Source organism: Myodes glareolus, chromosome 1, assembly GCF_982192425.1.
Source record: "Myodes glareolus chromosome 1, mMyoGla1.1, whole genome shotgun sequence".
Lineage (NCBI taxonomy): Eukaryota > Metazoa > Chordata > Mammalia > Rodentia > Cricetidae > Myodes > Myodes glareolus.
Genome location: NC_142026.1, coordinates 59,557,226 through 59,582,290, shown reverse-complemented (window position 1 = coordinate 59,582,290; position 25,065 = coordinate 59,557,226). Strand labels below are relative to the sequence as shown.

General features: G+C 43.5%; 1 protein-coding gene across 1 annotated transcript; it reads left to right on the top strand.

The window, feature by feature from the left end:
• The first annotated feature begins 522 nt into the window (after window positions 1-522).
• Window positions 523-25,065, top strand: LOC146895999 (cytochrome P450 2B1-like). Its single transcript, XM_087907569.1, has 9 exons — window positions 523-738; window positions 10,184-10,346; window positions 10,496-10,645; window positions 12,390-12,550; window positions 13,278-13,454; window positions 13,898-14,039; window positions 15,523-15,710; window positions 15,910-16,051; window positions 24,504-25,065. Exons 1-9 carry the CDS (start codon window positions 568-570, stop codon window positions 24,683-24,685), a joined length of 1,476 nt encoding a protein of 491 aa, XP_087763695.1. The 5' UTR covers window positions 523-567; the 3' UTR covers window positions 24,686-25,065.

The following is a 25,065-nucleotide window of genomic DNA, read 5'->3' as shown; positions in this document are numbered from 1 at the left end:
GGGACTGCAGAGACACACAGAGACACACATAGGACCATGCAACACTAGTCACTTAAATGTGAACACATTCACATATGAAGCTAAGAACATACAGAAAGGCCTCCATAACTGAAGATTATACATGCAAACACACCTTGGACATGCAAGAATAGATTACCAAGCACATCAAACAAAGAAACACACAGCTGCACATTCATATTAGAAGTGACTTTTAAGAATAAAAATATGCATAGTGCACACACACACAGGTTCATGCCTGAGTAAATAAGCAGACAGAACTGAACTGACATGTATATATTCATCCCCAGAAATCAAAACACATTGTTCCCAATGTCCTGTGTATCTATTTTCATGAAGTCCTTGCCAACATCCAGGGTGGGTGTAAGGGAATAGGGAGTGAGCAGGTCACCGACAGCCCAAGCAGGAAGTATGGGTGCTCATACTCGGGGACAATGATGAGACAGGAGGCGGGAACAGCTGAGGTTACATAACTGGGTGGAAGGCCAGGTTCAGCATAAAAGTCCTGCTGGAGTGTGCAGTGAAGTGGACTGTGCTCAGACCGGGACCATGGAGCCCAGTGTTCTGCTCCTCCTCGCTTTCCTTGTGGGTTTCTTGCTACTCCTGGTCAGGGGCCACCCAAAGGCCCGTGGTCACCTCCCACCAGGACCCCGTCCCCTGCCCCTCTTGGGGAACCTCCTGCAGATGGACAGAGGAGGCCTCCTCAACTCCTTCATGCAGGTGAGACACGCACAGGGCCTGTGCCCTATGGCTTAGCCCTGTGTTTGCTCCTGGAGATCACTCAGTGGGATGAGAAAGGGACTCCTTCCAGGCCATAACCTCAGGTGGGAAAGTTGCTGAGTGAAAGGTGAGATGCTGATTGGTGATGGATGGTGCTCAGATCGACAGGTGTGCCCTTGCTATGTTGGAATTGTGTGGGGGCACTGTGCTTGAAGTGTGAAAGGAATCCGGGTGTTGAGGTGTAAGCGTGTAGAATTTCACTCTGTGGGGCTTGTCTGTTCCAGAACAGAAAGAACAATATCAGAGGCGTCAACAATAGGCTTTGCTCCTGCCAACAAAAGAGAAGAAAGATTAGCTTGAGGTGTTTGGGGACAAAGGGGAGGAGAGGTAGGGTGAGGGTAGGGGCAGGTAGGGAGAGCTTGTCAGTTTATCCCAGCAGCTAGCACTGTATTCACTAGGCTCCACATTGATGTTTCCCACTCAGGATTCCATGTGTAATTAATTACCTCTTGCGTACTAATAATGAGTCAGCGTCTGTGGTTGTTCAGAGGGAGCTGAAGCAGTGACTGTAAATCCCACTCTTTTGCCCCTCCCCACGGCTGTGGAGATCTCCCTCTTGAACCTTGTGTTTGTTACCCCCTGATTTCTAAAACAACCCCCCATCGATGGCAAATTTAGTTATTTTAATTTATATTTTGAGACATGGTCTCCCCGTGTCTTTTAGGTTGGCATCCAACTCATATTTTCCTGTCTTAGTCTCCTAAATGGAATGGCAAGTGTGTGTCACCCTACCCTGACATGCATGCTTGAAACATGTGCTTCCCACACGTTGGAAAGCCCAAGTCAACACCCTATTGATTTTGTTTTTAAAAATCCTTTGACAATTTAACCTATGCTTATGCCGGATCTCTGTCATTTGTGGCCCCCTCCCCACTCTCCTCCCTCTTTCTCCCACAGGAACCCTTCGCTTTGCCAACAAGATCCTTCCTACTTTGATATCCTCCTGTTCTTCCCCACTGAATTTAATTAGGGCCATTCAGAACGGTCTCATGTGTGACTTATTGCTTGGAGATCACTTAGTATGAAGAGGCAGATGCTTTCTAGGCTCTCGGTTTATTTGAGAAGGTTGGTGTGGAAAAGGCAAGATGCTGACCCTGCCTAAGCATGGGTGGGGCCTATTTACTGGACCATGAGCATCTCATGAGTGACCACAACACTAACGAAATTGACACCCATCCCCAGTACCACTAACTGCCCCCAGACCCGCAGTGAGGTGCGGTAGTATCTTGTCACAGTGTGACCGTGCTGCATTTATTTCCTGCAGAGACAGGGGTTTCTTTTTCTCAATGATTTATTTTTTATGTGTATAGTGTTCTGTGCCTGCCTGCATGTCTGCAGGCCAGAAGAGAGCACCAGATCTCATTATAGATAGTTGTGAGCCACCATGTGCCTTCTGGGAACCAAACCCAGGACTTCTGGAAGAGCAGTCAGTGCTCTTAATCTCTGGGCCATCTCTTCAGCTGCATGGGGTCAGCTAACATCATTAAGATACAAACACATGTGACAGACCTTGTTGACTCCCAATGGGAGGTCTCACCTTCTCTGCAGAGTGGATGAGGGGTGGGGTGGGGAGAAGATGAGGGGAGTAGGAGGATGGGAGAGAGAGGGAACTGGGATTGGTATGTAAAATAAAATTATTTTAAAAATTAAAAGAAGGTAAAAACATACAATCACACAGGGTCTAAATATTGTGCAGTCGGCAGGAAATTAGGGCTTCTACCAGCTGTAATGTGATGGCTGGTTTCCTTTCTAACTATATATTTTGAATGGTAAGGAGTTCCATGTTCCACCACATTGCATCATAGTGGTAAGGTTGGGGAGTAGAGCTGTATCCCTGATACCTGATGGCCTGGTTTGAGATAGTTAATTAGATAAATTACCTGTTCACCTGGGTGATACAGAACACTGCCAAAGCAAAATGGTTTGCCTCTTTAAGTTTTATTTTATGTTTATGCATGTTGTTTGCATATATACATGTGTACCATGTGCGTAGTTGATGCTCTAAAGGCTATGGATGCCCGGAAATGAGTTACAGATGGTATGAGTGCCATGTGGGTGCTGGGAACCGAACCCTGGTCCTCTGCAAGAAAAGCACGTGCTTTTAAATAACAAGTCATCCTTCCAGTCCTGCCCCCAATTGAGTTTTAAGATCATCTGAGGGTCCATAAGGGTCTACATAAAAGATAGGATCTGATGAGAGTCCTGAAGACTCTCTGGAAGGAGAATAAATGGGGAAAGAAGCTGTTCTGAGGGGCAAAGGGGTACAGGAGAGGAAGAAATAGTCCCAGGTGAATGAAAACATGATGTAATGGAGGAGAGGTAGGTGCTGAATTCTGGGGTCATGGGGAGGAATGGCTTGACTGAAACCAAGAATGGTAATCTGGGAAATAGTCCACCTAAGCCAGCAAGAAAGACTCTCCCAGTGGATTTTTTTTTGTTATAACAATAGAAAAGAGGTTCAGTCTTTTATAAAATAATGAGATTTATGTGTCTGGAATAATGGTTCAGTGGTTAAGTGGTAAAATGCTTGCTGCTTTTTCAGAGGACCCAGTTTGATTCCCTGAACCCATATCTGACAGCTAACAACTGCCTGTCACTCCAGCTCTCGAGAGGATTTGATGTTTTCCACTAACCTCTGGGAGTACTGCCCTGCCCATATACACAGACACACACATACACATATATGCACACACACACACAGACTGACACAGACATACACACACATAACACAAGACACACACAGACTCACATAGATACTCACACAGCACACACACACACACACACACACACACACACATAGACACACGCAGACATATACACAGACACACACAGATATACACACACAATGAAAATTAAGTGAAAATTAAAAGCAAGGTGGTTTATTTAGCATATAATCATGAACAGATATTCCAAGATCAAGCACTTCTTTTATCCAGTCTCCAGTGGGAACCCCTCTTATGTGTCACAACATGGTAGAGAGGAGAAAAGAGAATCTGTCACTTGCAGAAGAGGCTAACCACATGTCATGGCCTTGTTTTATAATAATACATTCTCCAAGAATCCAGCCCTTTCTATGAGACCAGCATTAACCTATTCTGTGTATCTGCCCTGAAGACCCAATGTCTCTCACTAGACTCCAGTTCCCGAGGGCTCTGCCACCTTTCAACACAACCACACTGGGGACCAAGCTTCCAGCAGAGAGTGCACAGAAGACACTTTAACCATGCTCAACGCATATAACATGGAAACGGCAAGAAGAAAAGGGCAGCTCCAGATAGATGGCTCTGGAAGCCAAGTGGTAGTGATATTCCATGGCGAACCAGAGACGCAACCTGCTCAGCTTTCTCAAATGGGTTGTAGATGAGTTTGGAGCCTGACTCAAATTCAGGTGCTAAAGGCCATGTCAGCTCCGTGAGTTCCAGTTCAATTTCAAATTGCTTGTTTTTGCTGGGTTTGCTGGTATGCAATCTGGAATGTTCTCTGGAAGCTTTAGTTGTGGCTAAAGAAACGAGGCCTACTCTCCCAGGCAGCTGTGTTGCTGGAAGTGAGTGTGGGCTTTTATCACGAGTGTAGCTGAGATTGACATCTTAAGTATGATGAAATACTGTTGGCCAGGAGTAGAGAAACAAACCCAAGCTGTGGCCTCCAGTAACTACCAACATTCGGACTAAATATTCAACTGCCTTTCTAAGTCTTTATTTTTTAAAATTGTTTTGAAGCTCAAGGACAATTTTATTAGCATTTGAGAGGGAAACAGCAAGGCAGGCAAGTTGTGAATCTTGGCAGCTGCCAGAGGTGGAAGATGGGTAGGAAGAGGAAGGTCATGCTGTTTGTAGGCTGCCACATAGTGAAAGAGGGTAGGGCAGAATAGCATCAGGGAGAGAGAGAGCAGGCTCAGGGTGCCAGGGAAGGCACACCCAGCCTTTGGTAGAGATCCAGGAAAAGAGATTAAAAAGAAAAGAGAAGGACAAGTGTGACGCTCTTTCTCTCTTGGGGATCGTTGGCTGCTGGTCTACAAAGTGGGAGGGAGCAGAAGTAAGTGAGCAGGGTCAGACAGTTTGAGAGCTCTTGGGGAGATGGCTTAGGTGTTGTCATGAAGCTCCTAATGCAAGTCCTAGTTATCATATGTGGAGTATGGTCCTATGGCAAAACTCCTGCACAGTGTCTGGTTACCATATGGTCAGCAGGCAGGAGGGCTCTAGCAGGGAACTATGCCAAGGGTCACACTAGAGGTAGACTGAACATCCAGACCTAGAGCCCTTCTATAGGTAAGGGCAGTTGGAGAGCAGGAAGTCTCATTGGGGAGGGAGGCCTCTATGTTACCAAGCTTGGAGAGAGCTGCCAGACCATGGTAGACTGCAACCTCTTACCAACAAGGCCTTCCAATAGTGTAGGTGAAGTTTTTCCACACTGGCAGCTGCTTCCAAATCACCACACAGTTATATTGACTAATTAAGTAATGCTCAGCCAATAGCTCAGGCTTATTATTAACTAGCTCTTGCATTTTAAGTTAACCCATGTTCCTTATTTATGCTCTGCCCCATGGTGGTACCTTTATTAAGCATGGCACATTCTTCTGTTCCCTCTGCATCTGGTGGCAACTCCTCTGACTCCGCCCTTCCTCAGTCCATCATTCTCAGTCTGACTTTTCAGCTTAACTGTATCCTGTTCAGCTATTGGCCAGTCAGCTTTTGTGTTTATTGAACCAATCACAGCGACATATATTCACACAGCGTATACAGAAGGATTATTTCACAGCACAACAAAAGAGGAATGATTTTCTGAGTAAGCGCTAGAAAAGCTGCTAATGGAAGTTCTGCAAGTGGCTGCACCAAGGTCAGGGAAGGAGAAGCACACTAGTGCAATAAGAGAATGATGAGTCCTCCCTAGTGAAATAAGGGAATGATGATTCCTCCCTTATCCTTATCATGATTTATGAGTCAGCTTTTCCCAGGGCTTGTCTCTGTGCTGGGTGATTGATAGGCCCAGATGAATTAACTCTTAAGGGAGGAGTCAATATTTGGAGCAGGTAAGAATATCATGTCTCCATATCATGTCTCCTCTCAGGACCAGAGGGAGGAGGGAGGAGAGAGGAGGGAGGATGGATAAGGGATAAGGGTGGAGTCTATTTTAAACTGATTTTTAGGCTCCTTAACACTCTCTTCTTAGGAATAGTGTCTCTAAAATAATTTGGGAGATGGGCTGAAATTTGGTGATGGAACATTTCCAAAGCTGTTCCACAGGGATCAGTGGATCAGTGGATCAGGGATCAGGGACTGGTATCAGTCACATAACTCCGGAAAGAAATGTTCATTTAGGAGAAGACATTAGAAGGACATGGGTGGTGGAAGTGGTGGTGGAGAGCTGGCTCAGCAGTTAAGAGCATTGACTGCTGCATAGAGGACCTGCTTTTGATTCCCAGCACCCAAAATAAATGGCTCACAACCATCTGTAACTCCAGTTCCAGGGGTTCTGGCTCCCTCTTCTGCCCTCTGAGGGCACTGAATTAACGTGATGCACTTACATGCAGGCATAATACACATACAAAATCCATTATACTCCCTTGGTAGGTTCACAAAAACACTTATCTGTGTCTGCTTGCTGGGATCCTCAAAAGGCTTTTAAGTATGGCCTCTGAGGCCTAATTCAAGTGCGATGAACCTGAGATTTATTTTCAAGTGCTCTGATAGCTGTTAGGGTGGCTAGAGACACTGTCTGGGTTTCCTCACTCCTAAGGTCCTGGAGTGTGATCACCTGTTCTATCCTCACAGGAACTTCTTTAGAATCACATCTTATTCACATAAAACAGACTTGAGGGGGAACTCAAGTGCAGTCTTATTAGAGTTTGAAATTAAAACCAGCAGGGCAGGCAAGTGGTAAATCTTGGCAGCTGCTGAAAGAGGAAGACGGGTGAGAGAAATAGAGGAATCTATGCCATTTGTAAGCAGTCACACGGTGAAAAGTGAGTAGGTAGGCTTCAGAAAAAGAGGGAAATCTCAGAGTGTTGGGGGAAACATGCCCAATCTTTGCTCAGTATCTGAAAGAAAAAGGGATAGAAAAGAAGTTTCTATTTTTCATGGAAGAATCATGATTTTCTGAGTCAGGACTCAGAAGAGGAGGCAGGTCCTATGGTAGAGGAAGTTCTGAAAGTGACTGCCTAGGATTTGGAAATAAGTGTAATTTATTATTATTATTATTATTTTATTATTATTATTAGTGTGTGTCTAAGTGTGTGTTTACTTTGTGTGTGGATGCCTACACCTATTCCTTGGAGGCCAGATGGGGGCACTGGTTGTCCTCTATCATTCCTTTGAGGCAGGGTCTTTTCCTTGACCTGGGTCTGGCATTCTCTCAGCTAGGCTGGAAATCAGCAAGCCCCACCATCCTCCTGTCTCCACCTCCACTTTGGAACTGGGGTTGCAGGTGTGCTTGGGACACCAGGCTTATACCTGGGTATAGTATAGCAACAAGTGCTCCAGGCCACCTCTCCAGCTTCAATTGCACCCTAGAATGATTTTTTTAAATTTTATGTGTGTTTCGTCTGTACATATATATGTCTGTGTACTATGTGTATGCCTGGTGCATGCAGAGGTCAAAAGAGGGCATTGGATCCACTGGAACTGGAGTTAAAGATAGTTCTGAGCTACCATGTGGGTGTTGGGAACTAAACCCGGGTCTTCTGTATGAGATCTTAGCCCCCGAGCTATCTCTCCAGCCATCCCAGTTTTCACTTTTGAGCTATGATATTGTGGAAGTTGATCACTCTGAAACAGTGGTTCTCAACCTTTCTAGTCCCTGTTTTATTCCCCGTTGTTACTATCTTCTCACAATTCCGTCTCAGCATGTTGACGTCACCTGTGCTCAAACCTCATTGATATAACAGCAGATGTAATCAGAAGTTGTTTTCATGCCAACATTAAGTTTGCGATGATTTCTAACACTGATCTGATAGGCAGATTTTTATTTAATCAGTGGACAAGATTACCTGGTGTGGACTCACCACTGTTTGTTCTGTGTATCATTTTAGTAAGAAGTCTTCCTTCTAGGAATAATCTGGTTCATTCATTTGGTGAATAAGTGTATGTAATTTTGCTGTTGTATAAGCATTTGGAGGTAAAATTTCTCTGTATGCTTATACTCAGCTTCAAAAATTATAGCTGATTCTCGATAAAGGCAGAGCCTCCACTCACAGATTCAACCAACTGTGGATTGAAAATACTTAGAAGAAATACATTCAGGTGTGGCTCACACCTGTCACTCCAGCACTTCTGAGGCAGGAGAATGACAAATTTGAGACAACTTAAGCTACATAGAGAGTTCCAGCTCAGCCTGGCCTACACAGCAAGATTCTGTCTCAAAACATAAACACCTGTAAATCACATATGTATAGAGTTTTTTCTTAGCATTATTTCATAAATAACATTAGGCACTGACCGTTTTCATAGCCTTTCATTTCTATTAGCTCCAGTGCAATCTTGAGAAAGTAAAGTTTATAGGAGGATGAGGGAGGGTTATTTGCAAACACAACACCATGCTCCTCAAGGGCTCTCAGCTCTGCAGGGTTGTCATATTCCTGGAACCAATTCCCTGTAGATGCCCCGATGGTTGCATTGCTAGGTATTTTCCCAACAGTCCATACTGTAGTCATGTCTCACATTCAAGACCATCACCAGGGATTATTACTTCCCCTTCCCATGTACCCAGTGAATGGGTCAAAACTATCTCTTGAATGTTGTCAGGAAGTATTGAACAGGTTGAGGCTGGATCACAGGAAGTATGGTTCTTGATTGAGATTCCAGAGCTGTCCAGACCGAAGATGTATGGGCAAGGATCTATATATTTATTTATATCCATATCATATTCATATCTGTGTCTACACCTATATCTGTGTCTAAAGTAGCAGCTTAAGTCCCCTCCCCTCACCAGTGAGAATTTATTTCAAACACTTGAGAAATAAGGAAAAAAAGTTCTTTAGTAATGCAGTAGCTGGTTCTTGCCAACATCCTAGAGAAACTCGCCTCGATGTGAAATTTTTAATAGCTTCCGTAGATCTTGGACACAAGCAATCTGCATGTGCTGTCATTTGTAAATATCTTTTAGGTTTCATCAGACTTTGAGCAGCTAAACATGTTTTACAGAGACAAGAACTGTAAATCTGGCCGTTTTGGACAAGTGAAGATTTATAGTAAAGATATTGTCACCAGTTCTTTTAAAGCTGACCATTGTTGTTCCTTTGGAATCATGTTGCTTGTGTCTCAGTCACTGTTCTATTGCTGTGAAGAGACAGCATGACCGAGACAGCTCTTGTAAGAAAGCATTTATTGGGGCTTGATTATAGTCTCAGAGGTTTAGTTCATTATTATCATGGCAGGACCATGAAAGCAGTCATGGTTGATTCTAGATCAGTAGCTGAGAGCCGCATCCTGGTCTGTAGGCAGAGAGAGAAACTCTGGGCTTAGCATGGGTTTTTAAAATCTTAAAGCCCACCCCCCAGTGACACACTTCCTCCAACAACGCCATACCTCCCAGCCCTTCTAATCTTTTCAAATAGTGACACTCCCTGGTGACCAAGCATCAAACATAGGAACCTATGGGGCCATTGTTATTCAAACCACCACACCCAGGTCATCTGTTCTCCTGGCAGAATTATACTCTTTCTGATAAAAGAACCAGGACTTAACGGTGGTTGTTAGCCAGCAGTATCCCCTTTGAACTGCCAAGCAGAACCTTGTTCTTTGATATGGGAATAGAGCCTAATACCCAACATTCTTAACAAACAAATATTAAAAATAATATACTCTCAGAAGCCTAAACTGCAGCAAACCTAAAGTACAATTATATTCAAGATGCAACTATTTTTGTCCATTTTCTAACAAGTCTGGTTAGTTTAGCCACATATCACTGAGTCATCTTAGAGGCAGCAGCACTGCTTCAGTTAAACCCTACCTTCTGCAACTTAGTATTTCTTAACCAAGTTTATTGCTGAGCCTATTTTAGTGTAAATTCATCACTCTCAGTTTTCCTATACCATATCTATATCTTGTTTATTTTTTTGAGACAAGATTTCGTGTAGCCCCAGGCTCAGCTCAACAGTAGCCAGAGAAGATCTTGAATTCCTGATTCCCCTCATTTACTCCCCCAGTACTGAGCTTATAGCATGAGCCCCACACTCACAGTTATACTGTAATGTTGTACTGCTCAGAACACCCAACATCAATGCAGACCTTCATGGTGATGGATTAACCCTGAATTGCTAGGTCCTCAGAAGAGAAAGGGTGACCAGCAGAGGGGTACCTATTTACCAGTCTGTGTCTAGGTGTTTTCACAGTGTAACAACAATGTCTGCACTGACTAACCACAACCCTGGTGCCTTTATGCTTGGCAGCTTCGAGAAAAATATGGAGACGTGTTCACAGTGCACCTGGGACCGAGGCCCGTGGTCATGCTGTATGGGGCAGAGGCCATAAGGGAGGCTCTGGTGGACCAAGCAGAGGCTTTCTCTGGCCGGGGGACAATTGCTGTGGTTCAACCAGTCTTCAAGGACTATGGTAGGAGTCTCAAAGTCTGGGATGAGATGGAATGGTGAATGGGCACAGAAAGAGGAGAATCTGATAGAAGGAAGGTCAAGGGGTGGGGAAAGACCCAGGCCTCTGTGAACTTCCTCTGTAACTCACTTATCCTTCCCCTATGTTCTTAGGTGTGATCTTTGCCAATGGGGAACGCTGGAAGGCCCTTCGGCGATTCTCTCTGGCCACCATGAGAGACTTTGGGATGGGAAAGCGGAGTGTGGAGGAGCGGATTCAGGAGGAGGCCCAATGTCTGGTGGAGGAGCTGAGGAAATCCCAGGGTGAGTCCTGGAGAATGAGCAGAAAGGAAGATGGTGACACAGGGACCTGAGTGCAGAGCCTAAGGAAGAGACTAGATATACATGGGCGGAGAAAGTCACACACACACACACACACACACACACACACACACACTGGAGAGGGTGGGGGGGTAAAGAAATACAAAAATACAGGAAAGTGATGTGAAGTTCATAGTTTCCAAGAATAACTCACATGTGTTTGATTGAGATTGAGTGACCCACATGCTGGATACTTACATTCAGGGAAATCAATGCCTGGGTTAAGACTATGTGTTAGTCTGGCATGATGGCACAGCCTATCATCCCAATATTCAGGGGGCTGAGACAGGAGGATCATAAATTCAAAGCCATCTTGACTACATCATAAGATCTTATCTCAAAGAGAAAAAGCGGTTGATGCTGAGAGTGCAGCTCAGACGTGAAGCAGCTTGGCCAACTCAAACACAGTTCCCAATCTGGTCCCTAATACCACAACGTTGGCATGGTGCCACATGCTAGTCATCTTGGTATACCTGAGGTGGAGGCAGGAGCTTAGATGCTGAGGTATCTTTGACTTTATATGGCATTCAAGACCATCTTGATTACATTAACCAGTCTTAAAACATGGTCCATGTCCAAGGCAGGTGATGGGAGCAGGGAACTGTGTGTCTTTCTTGTGGATGTCACGGGGAGTACGGCAGTGAGCAAAGAGGCCCAATGGGGTTTTTTACTTTGTGGCAGTCACAGGCATGTCTGGATACTTATAGAAACTTCCTAACAGGGGCATAGTGGTGATCTGGTCTGTTTTTAGCACCTTATTTTGTCATGTTGGTGTTTATCATTGCCTAAGATTTTTCGGGAGACACGGAGCTGTCCATGCAGAGGCTGGAAGTGAACAGAAGGAATCAAGAGACCAAGAAGAAAGAAGGAGAAAGACAGAGACCAGGAAGATGAGATAGAGCTAGAGGGACCAAGCAGAAGAGAAAACACAACGGATAAGGAGTGAGGGGAATGGAGCAGGGAGGAAAGTAGCTGAGGGAGGGAAAAGAGAAAGAGACAGAAATGCTGCAAGACATTTATATAGGAAATCAGAGAGACAGAGAAAGACCGACAAACACAAGGGAAGGATCTGCAGAGTAATCAGGGACACAGACAAGACCCAGAGAGGGGCAATAATGAGCCAGTATTGCTGGACTGCCAACATCCCTCCCACCGTGAGGGCCCATGATAGAATCTGGAATTCAAAGTCTCCAGGTAATGTTGGTACTTGGAACACCACAGGAGCCTAGGATCATAGAAGGATTGGAGGAAGACTCACAGATGATAGATTTCTAAATCCAGAAAGCAACCCCCGACTCCTTCTCTGCACAATTCCTGCCAATGGGAGTTAGCTTTCAGCTCAGAGTCAGAATGTTCCCCTGGGAGGACTGACTTATACATGCTCTCCTTCTCCGCTCCCTGGGTCTGAATCCTGGCCCCACTCTCATGAGTAGCTGTGTTACCTTTGTTGAAGTTAGCGACTGTTTCTGTGTTTACAAATAGCATTGTGTCTTGTGTAGAATATTGAGAAGAAATTAAGGAAAATGGTGTGTGCAATCTTGAGTGTAGGACCTGGTGCATCATATGTGCAAATGGGGGTACCAGCTGTTGTTATTCTTTGAGTAGTGGGGACAACTTTACAGAGATGGAGCCAGGCCAAATGTTCCTCTTGATGCCATGTCTCTTGTCCTGCATCCTCACCCTCCAGGAGCCTCCCTGGACCCCACCTTCCTCTTCCAGTGCATCACAGCCAACATCATCTGCTCCATTGTCTTTGGAGAGTGCTTTGACTACAAAGACCGCCAGTTCCTGCGCCTGTTGGACCTGTTCTATCAGACCTTCTCGCTTGCCAGCTCATTCTCCAGCCAGGTCAGTGAGTGGGAACAGAGGAGCATCCAGGGTATAGGGGGAAAAGAGGCTGCTCTGTGTGCAAAGAAGGGAACGTCATAGGGCTGAAAGTAAAGGCAGAGACAACATGAAGAGGGAACGATACTGAGGCCTGGAGGGATGGAGAGAGGTAGGAATGAACAAAGGGAGGGAGGGTTGTTGTTAATCAGGGTGGAGAGACCCAGATGCAGAAATACAGAGCCGTTCAACCTTGAGAAAATGAAGACATGGGGCTCTGGCTGTAGCTAAGAGGATACAGGAGCTGTCTACACAAAATAAACCAGGTATGGCTGGTACACCTATGCAATCCCAGTACATGGGAGATCAGAGTTCAGGGTCACCTTTGGATAAGTATTGAGCTTGAGGATAGTCTGAAAGACACAAAACCCTGATTGAAACAACAACAACAGTAGTAGCAACAGCAGCAACAACAAAATGATGGCTTAGGAAAGAGAGATAGAGAATACAAGACAAGTACTGGAGAAATATCCAAAGGGACAGACTGACAGCATGCTGTATGTGTATGTGCATGAGAGGGGAAACAAAGGAACAGAGAAGATGAGCAAAGGAGTGGGGGAAGATAAAGGAAGGAAAGGGGCGAGGACAGAAAGAGAGAAGGCGGGGTCTCATGGATGTGTGGATCTAGGAACAGCTTGCTTCTTGAGACTTAATAGCTCCAAGTGACTTCCTGGGCCCTTCTTTCTTGCAGGTGTTTGAGCTCTTCTCTGGTTTCCTGAAGTACTTTCCTGGTACACACATACAAGTCTCCAAAAACCTGCAGGAAGTCCTTGACTACATTGGCCACAGTGTGGAGAAGCACAGGGCAACCTTGGACCCCAACAGTCCTAGAGACTTCATTGATACCTACCTTCTACGCATGGAGAAGGTAAGTCCTGCGTGAATGAGAGGGGATGGCTGAGAGCAAAGGCTGAGGATGTGAGCAGAGGAAAAGGGGGCAGAGAATGGGGAGGAGAGACAGGAAATGGAGTGGAGGAGATGCAGAAGTGTCTGGAAAATGATGAAAATAAAAAGGAGGAGAAAGTGAAATAGAGAGAAAGAAGGGTGGGGAAGAAACAAAGGACAAGAGAAAAAAGCAGGAAAGACCACAGAGGCAGAAAGAGCCTGGGAGACAAACCATGCTAAACTACCAGAGAGCACAGTAGAGAGAGAAGGCAGAACAGACAGAGATCATGTGATATTAAGGACTGAGAAATGTCATGTGATCCATATAATGTGAGACAGAGGGACAGTTCCCAGGATGTGTGTGCCTCTCCCTGCAAGGCTCCAGTCACCTCTGACCCTCTCTCTCTCTCTCCCATCTGGAACCAGGAGAAGAACAACCAACACACGGAGTTCCATCACCAGAACCTCATGATGTCTGTACTATCTCTCTTCTTTGCTGGCACTGAGACCAGCAGCACCACGCTCCGCTATGGCTTCCTTCTCATGCTCAAATATCCCCATGTTGCAGGTGCGCCACAAACAACCAGTTGGGGAATCTTCTAGCTCCCTATTGGCTGTGGAGGTTTGTGTGGATAAGAGAGCCATGGGCCTCTTATATCTGGACCTCTGAAGACTTTGGCCTACATCTAACCTAAAGCAGAGCTGTGGGTAGTGTGTGAATGAACTCTCAGCTGGTCCATTTCCATTGTTTTCTCTTATGACTTAAAGATTGATCCATCTGTTCATCCATCCGCCTACCCACCCATCCACCTATCTGTCCTTCCTGAATCCTTACACTCATTTCTTCATTCCTCTTTCTATCCATGCACCTCTTCATCCATCTACTTATTCTGTTCATTCAGTTACCTATTTGTCTACCCACCAAGCCAGCTATCACCTACCAATCCCTTCATTCATTTTCCCATCCATCTATTTATCCAAACACATATTTACTCAACCATCCTTTTATCTACCCATCTCTAAACACTTATCAGTAATAAATACACACACACCTAGTACCCCACCCACTCAACCATGTATCAATCCACTGTCTAATTTTTAGTGTACTCATAGATCCTTTAATCACCCAACCAACCATTTCATTCATTTATTTTAATTAACCAACTCAGTTTTTCCTTTGATCTATAGAACTGAATAAATTGTTTGTTATTGGTTTATTCATACATTTATTCTTCTATCAACTGGTTTCATTTTTTAATCCTTTCGCTAACTGGCCTTTGAATTCATCTTTCCCTTGTTTATCCCTTTCTTCATTTATCCACCGTTTGAATCACCTGTTGATTTACAAGTTGAATACATAATCCAGTGTTTAGTTTATTTGTTTCATTGACTCATGAATATGTCCATCTATTAACTAATTGATCCATTGATTTTCTTATGTATCCATTTTTGCGTGTATCTGTTGATAGAATCATTTGCTAATCTACCCACTTCTCCATATTATTCCTGAGGATACAGCCTTGACTTCTTAGTATAACATTCCATGTACAGTTATGGCACATGTGTGAGTACGAGTGTGTGTTTATATGTATGTGTATATGTGTGCATGTGTATCTCTCTCTCTCTCTCTCTCTCTCTCTCTCTCTCTCTGTGTGTGTGTGTGTGTATGTGTGCGTGTGTAAAGAGATGATTCATTCCCTATCAAAGGTGAGAATTTTTACTGTTTTTCTCCTTTACACTCTTGCATCAATAAGATTCCCCCGAAGTCTCCCTATGCAGTAGCCTTTGTTGTCCATTTTTCTTTCTTTCTTTTTTTAACACCCCACTGAAATGGGGTTGAGGCTCACGGACGAGAGCTTTAATATAGTTTTAAGCATGGGTACAGAGAGACAGTCACTTAAGAACAGAACAGTTGTTTGTACCCTCAAGTGCACTGAGTTTTTCAGGAGAGTCTCCTTGCTGCACTCTTTCCTGGGTTGTTGGCTCATAGAATAAAATATCATTGCTACAAAGCTGGCAAAGTAGACCCACTATTCCCCTTTTCTGTGCAGAGAAAGTCCAAAAGGAGATCGACCAGGTGATTGGCTCACATCGCCCACCCAACCTTGATGACCGCACCAAAATGCCTTACACAGATGCGGTCATCCACGAGATTCAGAGATTTTCAGATCTCGTCCCGATTGGAGTGCCACACAAAGTCACCAAAGACACTTTGTTCCGAGGGTACCTGCTCCCCAAGGTGAGACCAGCTGTGATGCCACATCTGTATGTCTTGAGCCTCCTGTATTCTCCTCAATCCTAGTACCAGTTTGTTTGTGTTTTCCCAGCATTCCCTAGTTCTTTTTGCAAACAATAATCAATAATCTTATTGTAATATGACTGTCTGCATATGGGAGTCAGGGTATGCTAATATCATTGTCTCTCACAATGTCTCCTAGAACACTGAAGTGTACCCCATCCTGAGTTCAGCTCTCCATGACCCACGGTACTTTGAACAACCAGACACCTTCAATCCTGACCACTTCCTGGATGCCAATGGGGATCTGAAGAAAATTGAAGCTTTTATACCCTTTTCTACAGGTGAGAGGGACCTGTGCTTCCTTTCCCAGACACTAGAGGGCAGGCTCACCCTCCAGGACACAGGACTAGGTTCATGTTTACTGACTGTTCTAGCTGCTTTGCCTAACCATCCCTTTCACTCTGGCTACCGTCCCACTAGGGGGCTCTTGAACTAAAGGAGCCCTGACCAGGAGGACTTTGGGAAAGTCTTTATAAACCTGTGAACCTGAGCAAATGCATTTTCTTAAGAAACAACAGCACTGCTATGACTGGGTAGGGTCTTGTACACTGCTATGAACTGAGTAGGGTCTTGTACACTCGGTAGGGTCTTGTACACTGCTATGAACTGGGTAGAACCTTGATTGCTGGGAAAGCATTGGTTTTAGGTGTGAGCACTGGGGAGGTGGGGCATATCTTGACATGCTTGTCTCGGCATACTCTTGTTAAATTGTAAGAGACGGGCTGGAGAGATGGCTCAGAGGTTAAGAGAACTGACTGCTGTTCCAGAGGTCCTGAGTTCAATTCCCAGCAACCACACGATGGCTCACACCCATCTATAATGAGATCTCGTGCCCAGAACACTATATACATAATAAATAAATTTTAAAATATTGTAAGAGACATCAAAATTACTACCATTTATTTGAGTCAAGAACCCACTCATAATGGATAATCTCCTGAACCAGAAAAAGTTCAGTTACAGCTCCCATCAGTGTCAGCACATGGTGTCTGTAGACCAGAGGGAGCTGGGCATGGACACACAGCTTGATGGGTGCCAGCTCTGCTTTGGCGTTACTTGGCCGTGCTGAGGTAGCTGGCAGCCTGGAGCAGGTCAACTGCTCTGAGTGACTGAGTGACTGGAAGAATATAATCTCAAGTAGTGTGTAGTTGGAGTGCCTGTTGTGTTTGGTTAGTTTGTTACATACAGAATCTGCCCCTGACCAAATTTAATTCAGTTGAATGGCCTCTATGTAAACGAGTAAACTTTGTGTTCAGGCTTCTTATCTTTTAGAGAAAGAGAGGTTCTAGGAGGAATTCCTTAACCTTTAGTTGTCACCCTTCTCTCATGTCCTCATGCTGAGTATGTGTTAAGTAAGTTCTCTTTGAAAGAGCCCCCACCTCCAGCCTCTTCTTAGTGCATTCTAGGAGATTCTCTGTTGCTAAACCTCCCTGCTGTCTACCCCTATCTCCTCACTGAGGGATTTTAGGCAAGTGTTCTCCTGCTGAGCCATGTCTCAGCTAAGAGTGGTCTAGTTTTGAGTGTCCAAGCGACTTCAGTCACCCTGTCTGCAGCCTTGCTCCTGGCTCTGTCCAATATAATGGCTTCCTTTCATGTTTTGTCTTCAGAGTTATAGACATGTGGTGTTGTATGAAGCTGCTTATTTGTTTCTGGCTGCCCAGACTCCCCAAATAACCACACAGAAACTGTATTAATTAAATCACTGACCCATTAGCTTTAGCTTCTTACTGACTAACTCTTACATCTTAATTTAACCCATCTCCATTAATCTGTGTATCACCACGTCGCTGTGGCTTACCGGCAAAGATTCGGCATGTCTGTCTCTGACAGAAGCTCTATGGCTTCTCTTCCTCTGCCTTCTTTCTCCCAGCATTCAGTTTAGTTTTCCCACCTACGTATTATCTGCCCTGTGCAGGCCTAAGATAGTTTCTTTATTAACCAATGGTATTCACAGCATACAGAGGGGAATCCCACATCACCTCCCCTTTTCTGCTTAAATAAAAGGAAGGTTTCAACTTTAACATAGTAAAATTACATATAACAAAATAGGTATCAAGAAAGAATTATAGTTACAATATTTATATCTACTTTGTCTCTTATCATAACTAAGGAAATCTATAACTATCAATTCTTCAACTCCACCAAAGACTCCAAAAGGATTTAATAATACCTAAGTAAACAGGAAGTGCATTGTAAGCAACTTCCAAAACTCTAGAATTGACAAAGACATCTCACTACCTGGACAGTCACCCAAAGTTCTTCTGTACCATTGGGGCATCCATCTTCAGCCAACAGGCCCATAGTATCCAGCAGACTTTTCCACGAAGCAGGAAAATTTAAAGACAGTTCTGCCTATATTAGCAGTTTGTCAGTCACTTTTTTCTGTGTCCTTCAGAATGTCTGGCAGACTCTTTTATGAAACAGGAACCCTGAAGGACTGTCTCATCTTCTTTAGGCAACTTTAGCAGTCATTTTTCTGTGGGTTCCGCATGTCCAGTTCATACAGCATACCATCAAGCAGTTCAGGCATGAGCAGCTTCTTGCCCAACTGGCTACCCAGTTCCATAAGGAGCCTCTTCAATGTCCATCTTTCTCTTGAGGCATATTGGTGCTGCCAGAGGCAGATGTGTCTCATTGTCATGAAAAGTCCTAAGTTTTAAAAATATTTTAAATGCCATATTCTGAAGGTCTCTGAAAAACTTGAAGAATACCTTTCTAACTGAAATATATCTTTGTATATATAGAAAACCTAACTAACATGACTACAAGCTTGACTATTATAGATGATTATCTATTAACTTATATTTCTTAATTATACATTACACTTTTAAATGGTTAAACAAACACAACACCTTAATCAAGATCAGAAATACATATACACAGTATAACAAAATTGACCTTAAATCTGTATCAATAAACCAAGATCCATACCAATGCAGATCTTGTAGCATATCCCCTTTTAAATGTAAATAAACATTTATAAACAATCATTTAGGGATATGGGTGTGGTTCTCTCCAAACTGTTTCCTGATATTTATTGGGCAAGGTATTTTTTTCAGGGGTGTTCAAGACAACCTTTCAGGGGATCTTGGTCCATCAAACCACATTAGTCTGGAAGGATTCCGCAGGTTCTCACCCTCTGTAGAAACAAAAGAAGAACTTTTTTTCCAAAGCAACATATCATTCGACCCAAATTTTGAAATCAAGATACTTTTAAAGTATATATGCTGGTTTATCTTAGCAGCCCATACAATGAAATATCTCTTGTTATATAGCTCTTTAACAGTCAAAAAAATTCAAAGAAAATACAATAATCCATACTCTGTGAATTTTCCATCTTTATGTGGCTTATTATTTTTATTCTTCTTATTTTTTCTACAATTTAATATTTATTTTATTATCTTTATTCCTTTAATCTATGACTGTCTGTACTCTTTTATATTACATTTACTGTCTCTTTACACCTTTTCTTCTCTTTCCCATGCCTATGTACATTTTTCAAACACATGGTGTCTTGTTCAGAGGTCTTTTATGTCTTAATCTGTCCTATTGTGTATCTGAAATAATTTTCTCTCTAAGAGTACTTTTTAAAATGCTAAGCAGCTCGGTCTCAGTGGCCCTGGGTTCTGGCTCTGCCTCTCTCAGGCTTTAAATATGGTGGAGGTAGTTCACCACAGGTTCTGGGACCGCCAAGTGGGAGCCATCCTTACCACCTAAACTCTGGGTAGCACCGTGCAGCATATAAACCCTTTTTTATCTGAGTAAAAGCTAAATCTGCTATGCAGCACACTGCATGGTCTCAATATATCTCTGTGCATGGCAGCGGGAATCTACCATGCTTACTGGTCTGTGTACTCCTAGCAGACTATATTCCGCTGACTGCCCAGGCGGGTAGTGCTGAGTGGGCATGATCTCAGCTACCATCCTCCCGACCCCAAGTGGGCACATAAGCATCCAGATCCAAAGTGGTGGCAGGCATCAACCCAAAAAAAGAACCAGAGTTTATGCTGGCGGTATGGACCAGGAAGTCACTGTTTCAAGACAGCACTGAATCAGGAAGACCTCACTCTCTCTTTTATTGAAATTTATTGAGCTCTACATTTTTCTCAGCTCCCCTCCCTGTCCCCCCCCTTTAATCCTCCCCCAAAGTCCCCATGCTCCCAATTTACTCAGGCAATCTTGTCTTTTTCTACTTTCTACTTCCCATGTAGATCAGATCTATGCAAGTCCCTCTCAGCGTCCACATTGTTGTCTCAGTTCTCTGGAATTGTGGTTTGTAGGCTGGCTTTCTTTGATTTATGTTTAAAAACCACCTATGAGTGAGTACATGTGATAATTGTCTTTCTGTGTCTGGGTTATCTCACTCAAAATAATGTTTTCTAGCTCCATCCATTTTCCTGCAAAATTCAAGCTATTGTTATTTTTTTCTGCTGTGTAGTACTCCATTGTGTAAATGTACCACATTTTTCTTATCCATTCTTCGATCGAGGGGCATTTAGGTTGTTTCCAGGTTCTGGCTATGACAAACAAAGCTGCTACGAACATAGTTGAGCACATGTCCTTGTGGCACGATTGAGCATCCTTTGGATATATACCCCAAAGTGGTATTACTGGGTCTTGAGGAAGGTTGTTTCTTAATTTTCAGAGAAATCACCACACTGATATCCAAAGGAGTTGTACCAGCTTGCATTCCAACCAGTAATGCAGAAGTGTCCCCCACAACCTCTCCAGCATAAATTGTCATCAGTGTTTTTGATCTTGGCCATTCTTAGAGGTGTAAGATGTAATCTCAGAGTTGTTTTGATTTGCATTCTCTGATGACTAAGGATGTTGAACATTTTCTTAAGTGACTTTCAGCATTTTAGTTTCCTCTGTTGAGAGTTCTCTGTTTAGGTCTGTACTTCATTTTTTATTGGATGATGTGATCTTTTGGTGTCCAATTTCTTGAGTTCTTTGTATATTTTGGAGATCAGACCTCTTTCTGATGTGGGGTTAGTGAAGATCTTTTCCCATTCTGTAGACTGTTGTTTTGGGGAAGACCTTTCTTATAGGAGCTGCAGCATGCCAACAGCAAGCAGAGCCCATCTGGAAAAAAATGTAGCTAAACTTTGTTTTTTAGTGTCTAGAATTCCTTTCCAAGCTTTCTTAGCTTTTACATGGATTTAGTCAACCACGTTTGTGTGTCAATTTATTGTATAAGACTGCTTGTTCATGTCCCAGTTACCCAGACTCCCAAGATAACCACACAGAAACTGTATTATTAAATCACTGTTTGACCCATTAGCTCTAGCTTTTTATTGGCTAATGCTTACATCTTAATTTAACCGATCTCCATTAATCTGTGTATCGCCATGTGGTTGTGACTTACTGGCAAAGATTTGGTATGTCTGTCTCTGGCAGCAGCTCCATGGCTTCTCTTCCTCTGCCTTCTTTCTCCCAGTATTCAGTTTAGTTTTCCTCATCTATGTATATTCTGCCCTGTGCAGGCCTAAGACAGTTTCTTTATTAACTAATGGTATTCACAGCATACAGAAGGGAATACCACATCAATGTGGGCATGAGATATAAGTAAACTATCTTTACAATAATCCCAAGTTTAGAAAGTCAGGGATGTGGAGAAAAGGAATGTAAGAAGAAGACATGAAGAAATGCATGACTAGATATGGTTAGACAGAGAAGGAGGAGGGCTTAGGATGTTGGCTAGGAAGTTTAGAAAAAGCAAGCAGAAAAGAATAGATAAAAAGGCACATATAGGGATGATAGTTACAGGCACATGTTCAGGTATACTGCTGTGGAATGCAAGCTGCAAACAAGCAGACAAGCAAGAGAATGAGCGAGCAAGCAAGCTAAAAGGATATGAGAGCCAAAGAGACATGAACGGTGTCTAATTTGACAGTTCCTGGCATGAGGTCATTGTTGAGAGTGAGATAGCCATTAAGAACTACTCTGGAAAAATCTGGGTCACAAAACCAGTTCTAGGAGAACCATCTCAGAGAGATACTCCATTAATTTCTAAGCTCATGCCACCTAAATTCTGGAAAGGTGGTGCCCAAAGGGGTAGGGTTCTTTCCCTAGACACTCCTGCACAGGCACAGTTTTCCAGCAACTGGAGGGCATGGGTTCCTGGAAATCCCTCCTCTACCTGGAGACCCGAGGCAGCCAGTTTTAGATTAAGAATCTCTGAGATACAGGGCAGGTGGTGGAGCCTTCGTCTGGGCTTTCAGGCTCCCATTGCTCTGTGATGCTTCATGCCCAAGGATACAAACCACCACAGGCTTCTTATACCCCTGAGAACCCAGTGAGTGCCATAGACCCTCATCATGTGACCTTGCCCATTTCTAATTGTATGAGCAATTGTGTTTGGGAACTTGTTGATATCAAGCTGAACAAGAAAGGAAGGAAGGGAGAGTGGAGGTGGGGAGCAGAGGGAGGGAGAGGAGTATAGCATGATTAATAATCCAGAGACAGATATTGGGGTTCAACCTGAAGATTAGAAAAGCAAGGCAGACAGCCACTGGCTCTTCCTCCCATTGTTTACCCTAACTCAGGCCTCTCAACCCACTCCTTACCCCTTTTTTATTTTATTTCTATTTATTTATTTATTTATTTATTTATTTATTTATTTTGGTTTTTTGAGACAGGGTTTCTCTGTAGCTTTGGGGCCTGTCCTGGAACTAGCTCTTGTAGACCAGGCTGGCCTCGAACTCACAGAGATCCGCCTGCCTCTGCCTCCTGAGTGCTGGGATTAAAGGCGTGCACCACCACCGCCCGGCTCTTTCCCCCTTTTTAAAAATTGTACGTATATAGGATGGGAGACAATTTGTGGGAGTCAGTTCTCTTTCCACAAGGTCGAAGGGATAGAAGTGAAGAACTTAGGCTTGGCACTAAACTCCTTTACCCAGTTAGCCACCTCACCACCCGCTTCCCCTTCCCATCACAAAGGGTTACAATCAATGAGAGTAGAAATGTATTTACAGTATGTTCTAACAAAATTAATCTCAAATTTGTATCAATACACAAAATTTGTATGCAATATGCAAAAGTCCAATCTAATGAAAAACATTTAAAACTAGTAGTTGCTTTTAAAAAGTAGATTCAATAATCTACCCTTTTATCCTATCATATCTATATCCCCCTTTTTTCTTTCAAAACAAGAACCTTGAATCTAATTTTTTTTGTTTAGCTTTTTCCTTGATCATTACCAGTAGTAGTAACAACTTATAACCAACCCCTGTAAACACTAACAAATATCCATAACCCAATGAAAGACCAAAAACCACCCTCCCCACCTCTTGGGAATGAAGGCGTTGTGTTTTTAAATTTACTTCCTGATGTTTGGGGGTGATGGCATCTTTAGGGGATTCCGAAAAGAAAAATTTGGGTTAATTGTCAAGTCCTGGGAGAGGTGGTGTGTTATTTGTTGAACAGTCTCTGCGTTATGGGAAATGTAGGACTTGTCTCAAGTCCTGGCTAGAGTAGTCTGTTAGGCTGGATCATCTCAACTAGACATCGCAAAATTGTTCTGAGTAGTTGTAGTCCAAAGCTGATATTTAGGTGGTGTTTTTCAGCTTAGTGGTGTTATCATAGTCCTGAGGGAATCATAGTTTTTGGGCCCTACCCTCCTTATGGAGACTCCAAAGGCTGCTGTTATGCATGGTTCACTGAAGAAAACTGTTAGAGTCTGAAACCCGATATCATGTACAGGGAGGTAGATAAGACTTTTTTATAGAATTAATTAGTACTCTATAAGATCATTAATATCATGGCAAAAAGTTTAAATGTATATATTAATCTTATAAATCTTATACCTTAAGAAATGCAGTTCAAGAGTCAAAATAAAACCATAGGATTATGAGATTAGTGGTAATATAATAGTCCATAAATATTTGTTTTTCTTCTGTCTCATATCAGGTGGCTCTTCTGATATGAGACAGAGATTTTTGATTTCATTTTAATAAGCATTCTTGGGTTTAGAGAAGGAGAGACAGAAGGAATGCACACACAGAAATCTTGCTATGTGGTCCAGCCTGTTCTGAACCCATCATCTTCCTGCCGTGGTCTCCCAAGTGCTGCATTTACAGGCATGTGCCTCCACATCTGGCTCATATAGGACCCTTAACAACATCCAGTTGTTAATCTAAGAGTCTTTGTAAACAGTACCTTTACCCTTAGGGCAGCCAATTCCCTCACAGGAGAAAGGAGGGACATTAAAGATGCTGCATTATACATATGTACACATTCGTACCTCCTTCCTACTCTAAGTGGGTTCTTACAGTCCAGGAACAAAGGACTTTGATAATCTAATAAAAAGTAGAAATTTGTCAGAAGTGACCATGAGAAATTCCCAACAAATTGGCACATGTTACGATTTATTTATTCCTTGTGTACATGGTTGTATGCATATATATGTGCGCTATGGTGGGTATGGGTGTGTTCATATCAGAGGAAGCTTGTGGGAGTTGGTTCTCTCTTTCTAACATGTGGGTCCAGAGGATTGAACTCATGTTATCAGGATTGATGGCAGGTGACTTTCCATGCTAAGAAGTCTCACCGGCCCTTAAACCAATTCTTTAACATTTTGGGAATCTCTCAACATTCTCACTTGAATTGCAGGTTAGAGTCAAACTCATTCTTCTCCATTGCAATGGCAGAGTTGTCTGGGTTTAGGGAAGGGACAGTCTGAAGGTTGTACGATGCCCTGGGGCTCACATGGCTCATTCTCTGTGCCCACAGGAAAGCGCATTTGTCTTGGCGAAGGCATAGCCCGCAACGAATTGTTCCTTTTCTTCACCACCATCCTCCAGAACTTCTCTGTGTCCAGTTCCATGACTCCTAAGGACATTGACCTCAGTCCCAAGGAGAGTGGCTTCGGCAAAGTGCCCCCAACATACCAGATCTGCTTCTTGGCCCGCTGACTGGGCTGAGGTGGCCAGGTGTCCCCACTCTATCTTTCTTCCTCTGTGAGACCTGCTGCAAACCAGGCTGTAGGTCACTGCTCAAACTGTTCCACCTTACTGCAGCTCCTGCAAAGCTCCGAGGTGTGTTCTTCTGCCCTGAGAATGACACTGGAGAAATCAGTCAAGTGTCTTGCTTGATGTGTGAACAGAGAGACTTCTGGAGGCCACATCTCATGCTGAGTCAGTCCCCTATAGCAGCTCCTAACAGCCACAGTCCCCATGTAATACCTCTGGTGCTCCATGAGCTAATCTAATGGACTCTGTACATGGTCTGAATTCTGTGTCTATGAACTTGCCTAATATGTATGGTTCACATAAACAGAGTCACATAACTGTGA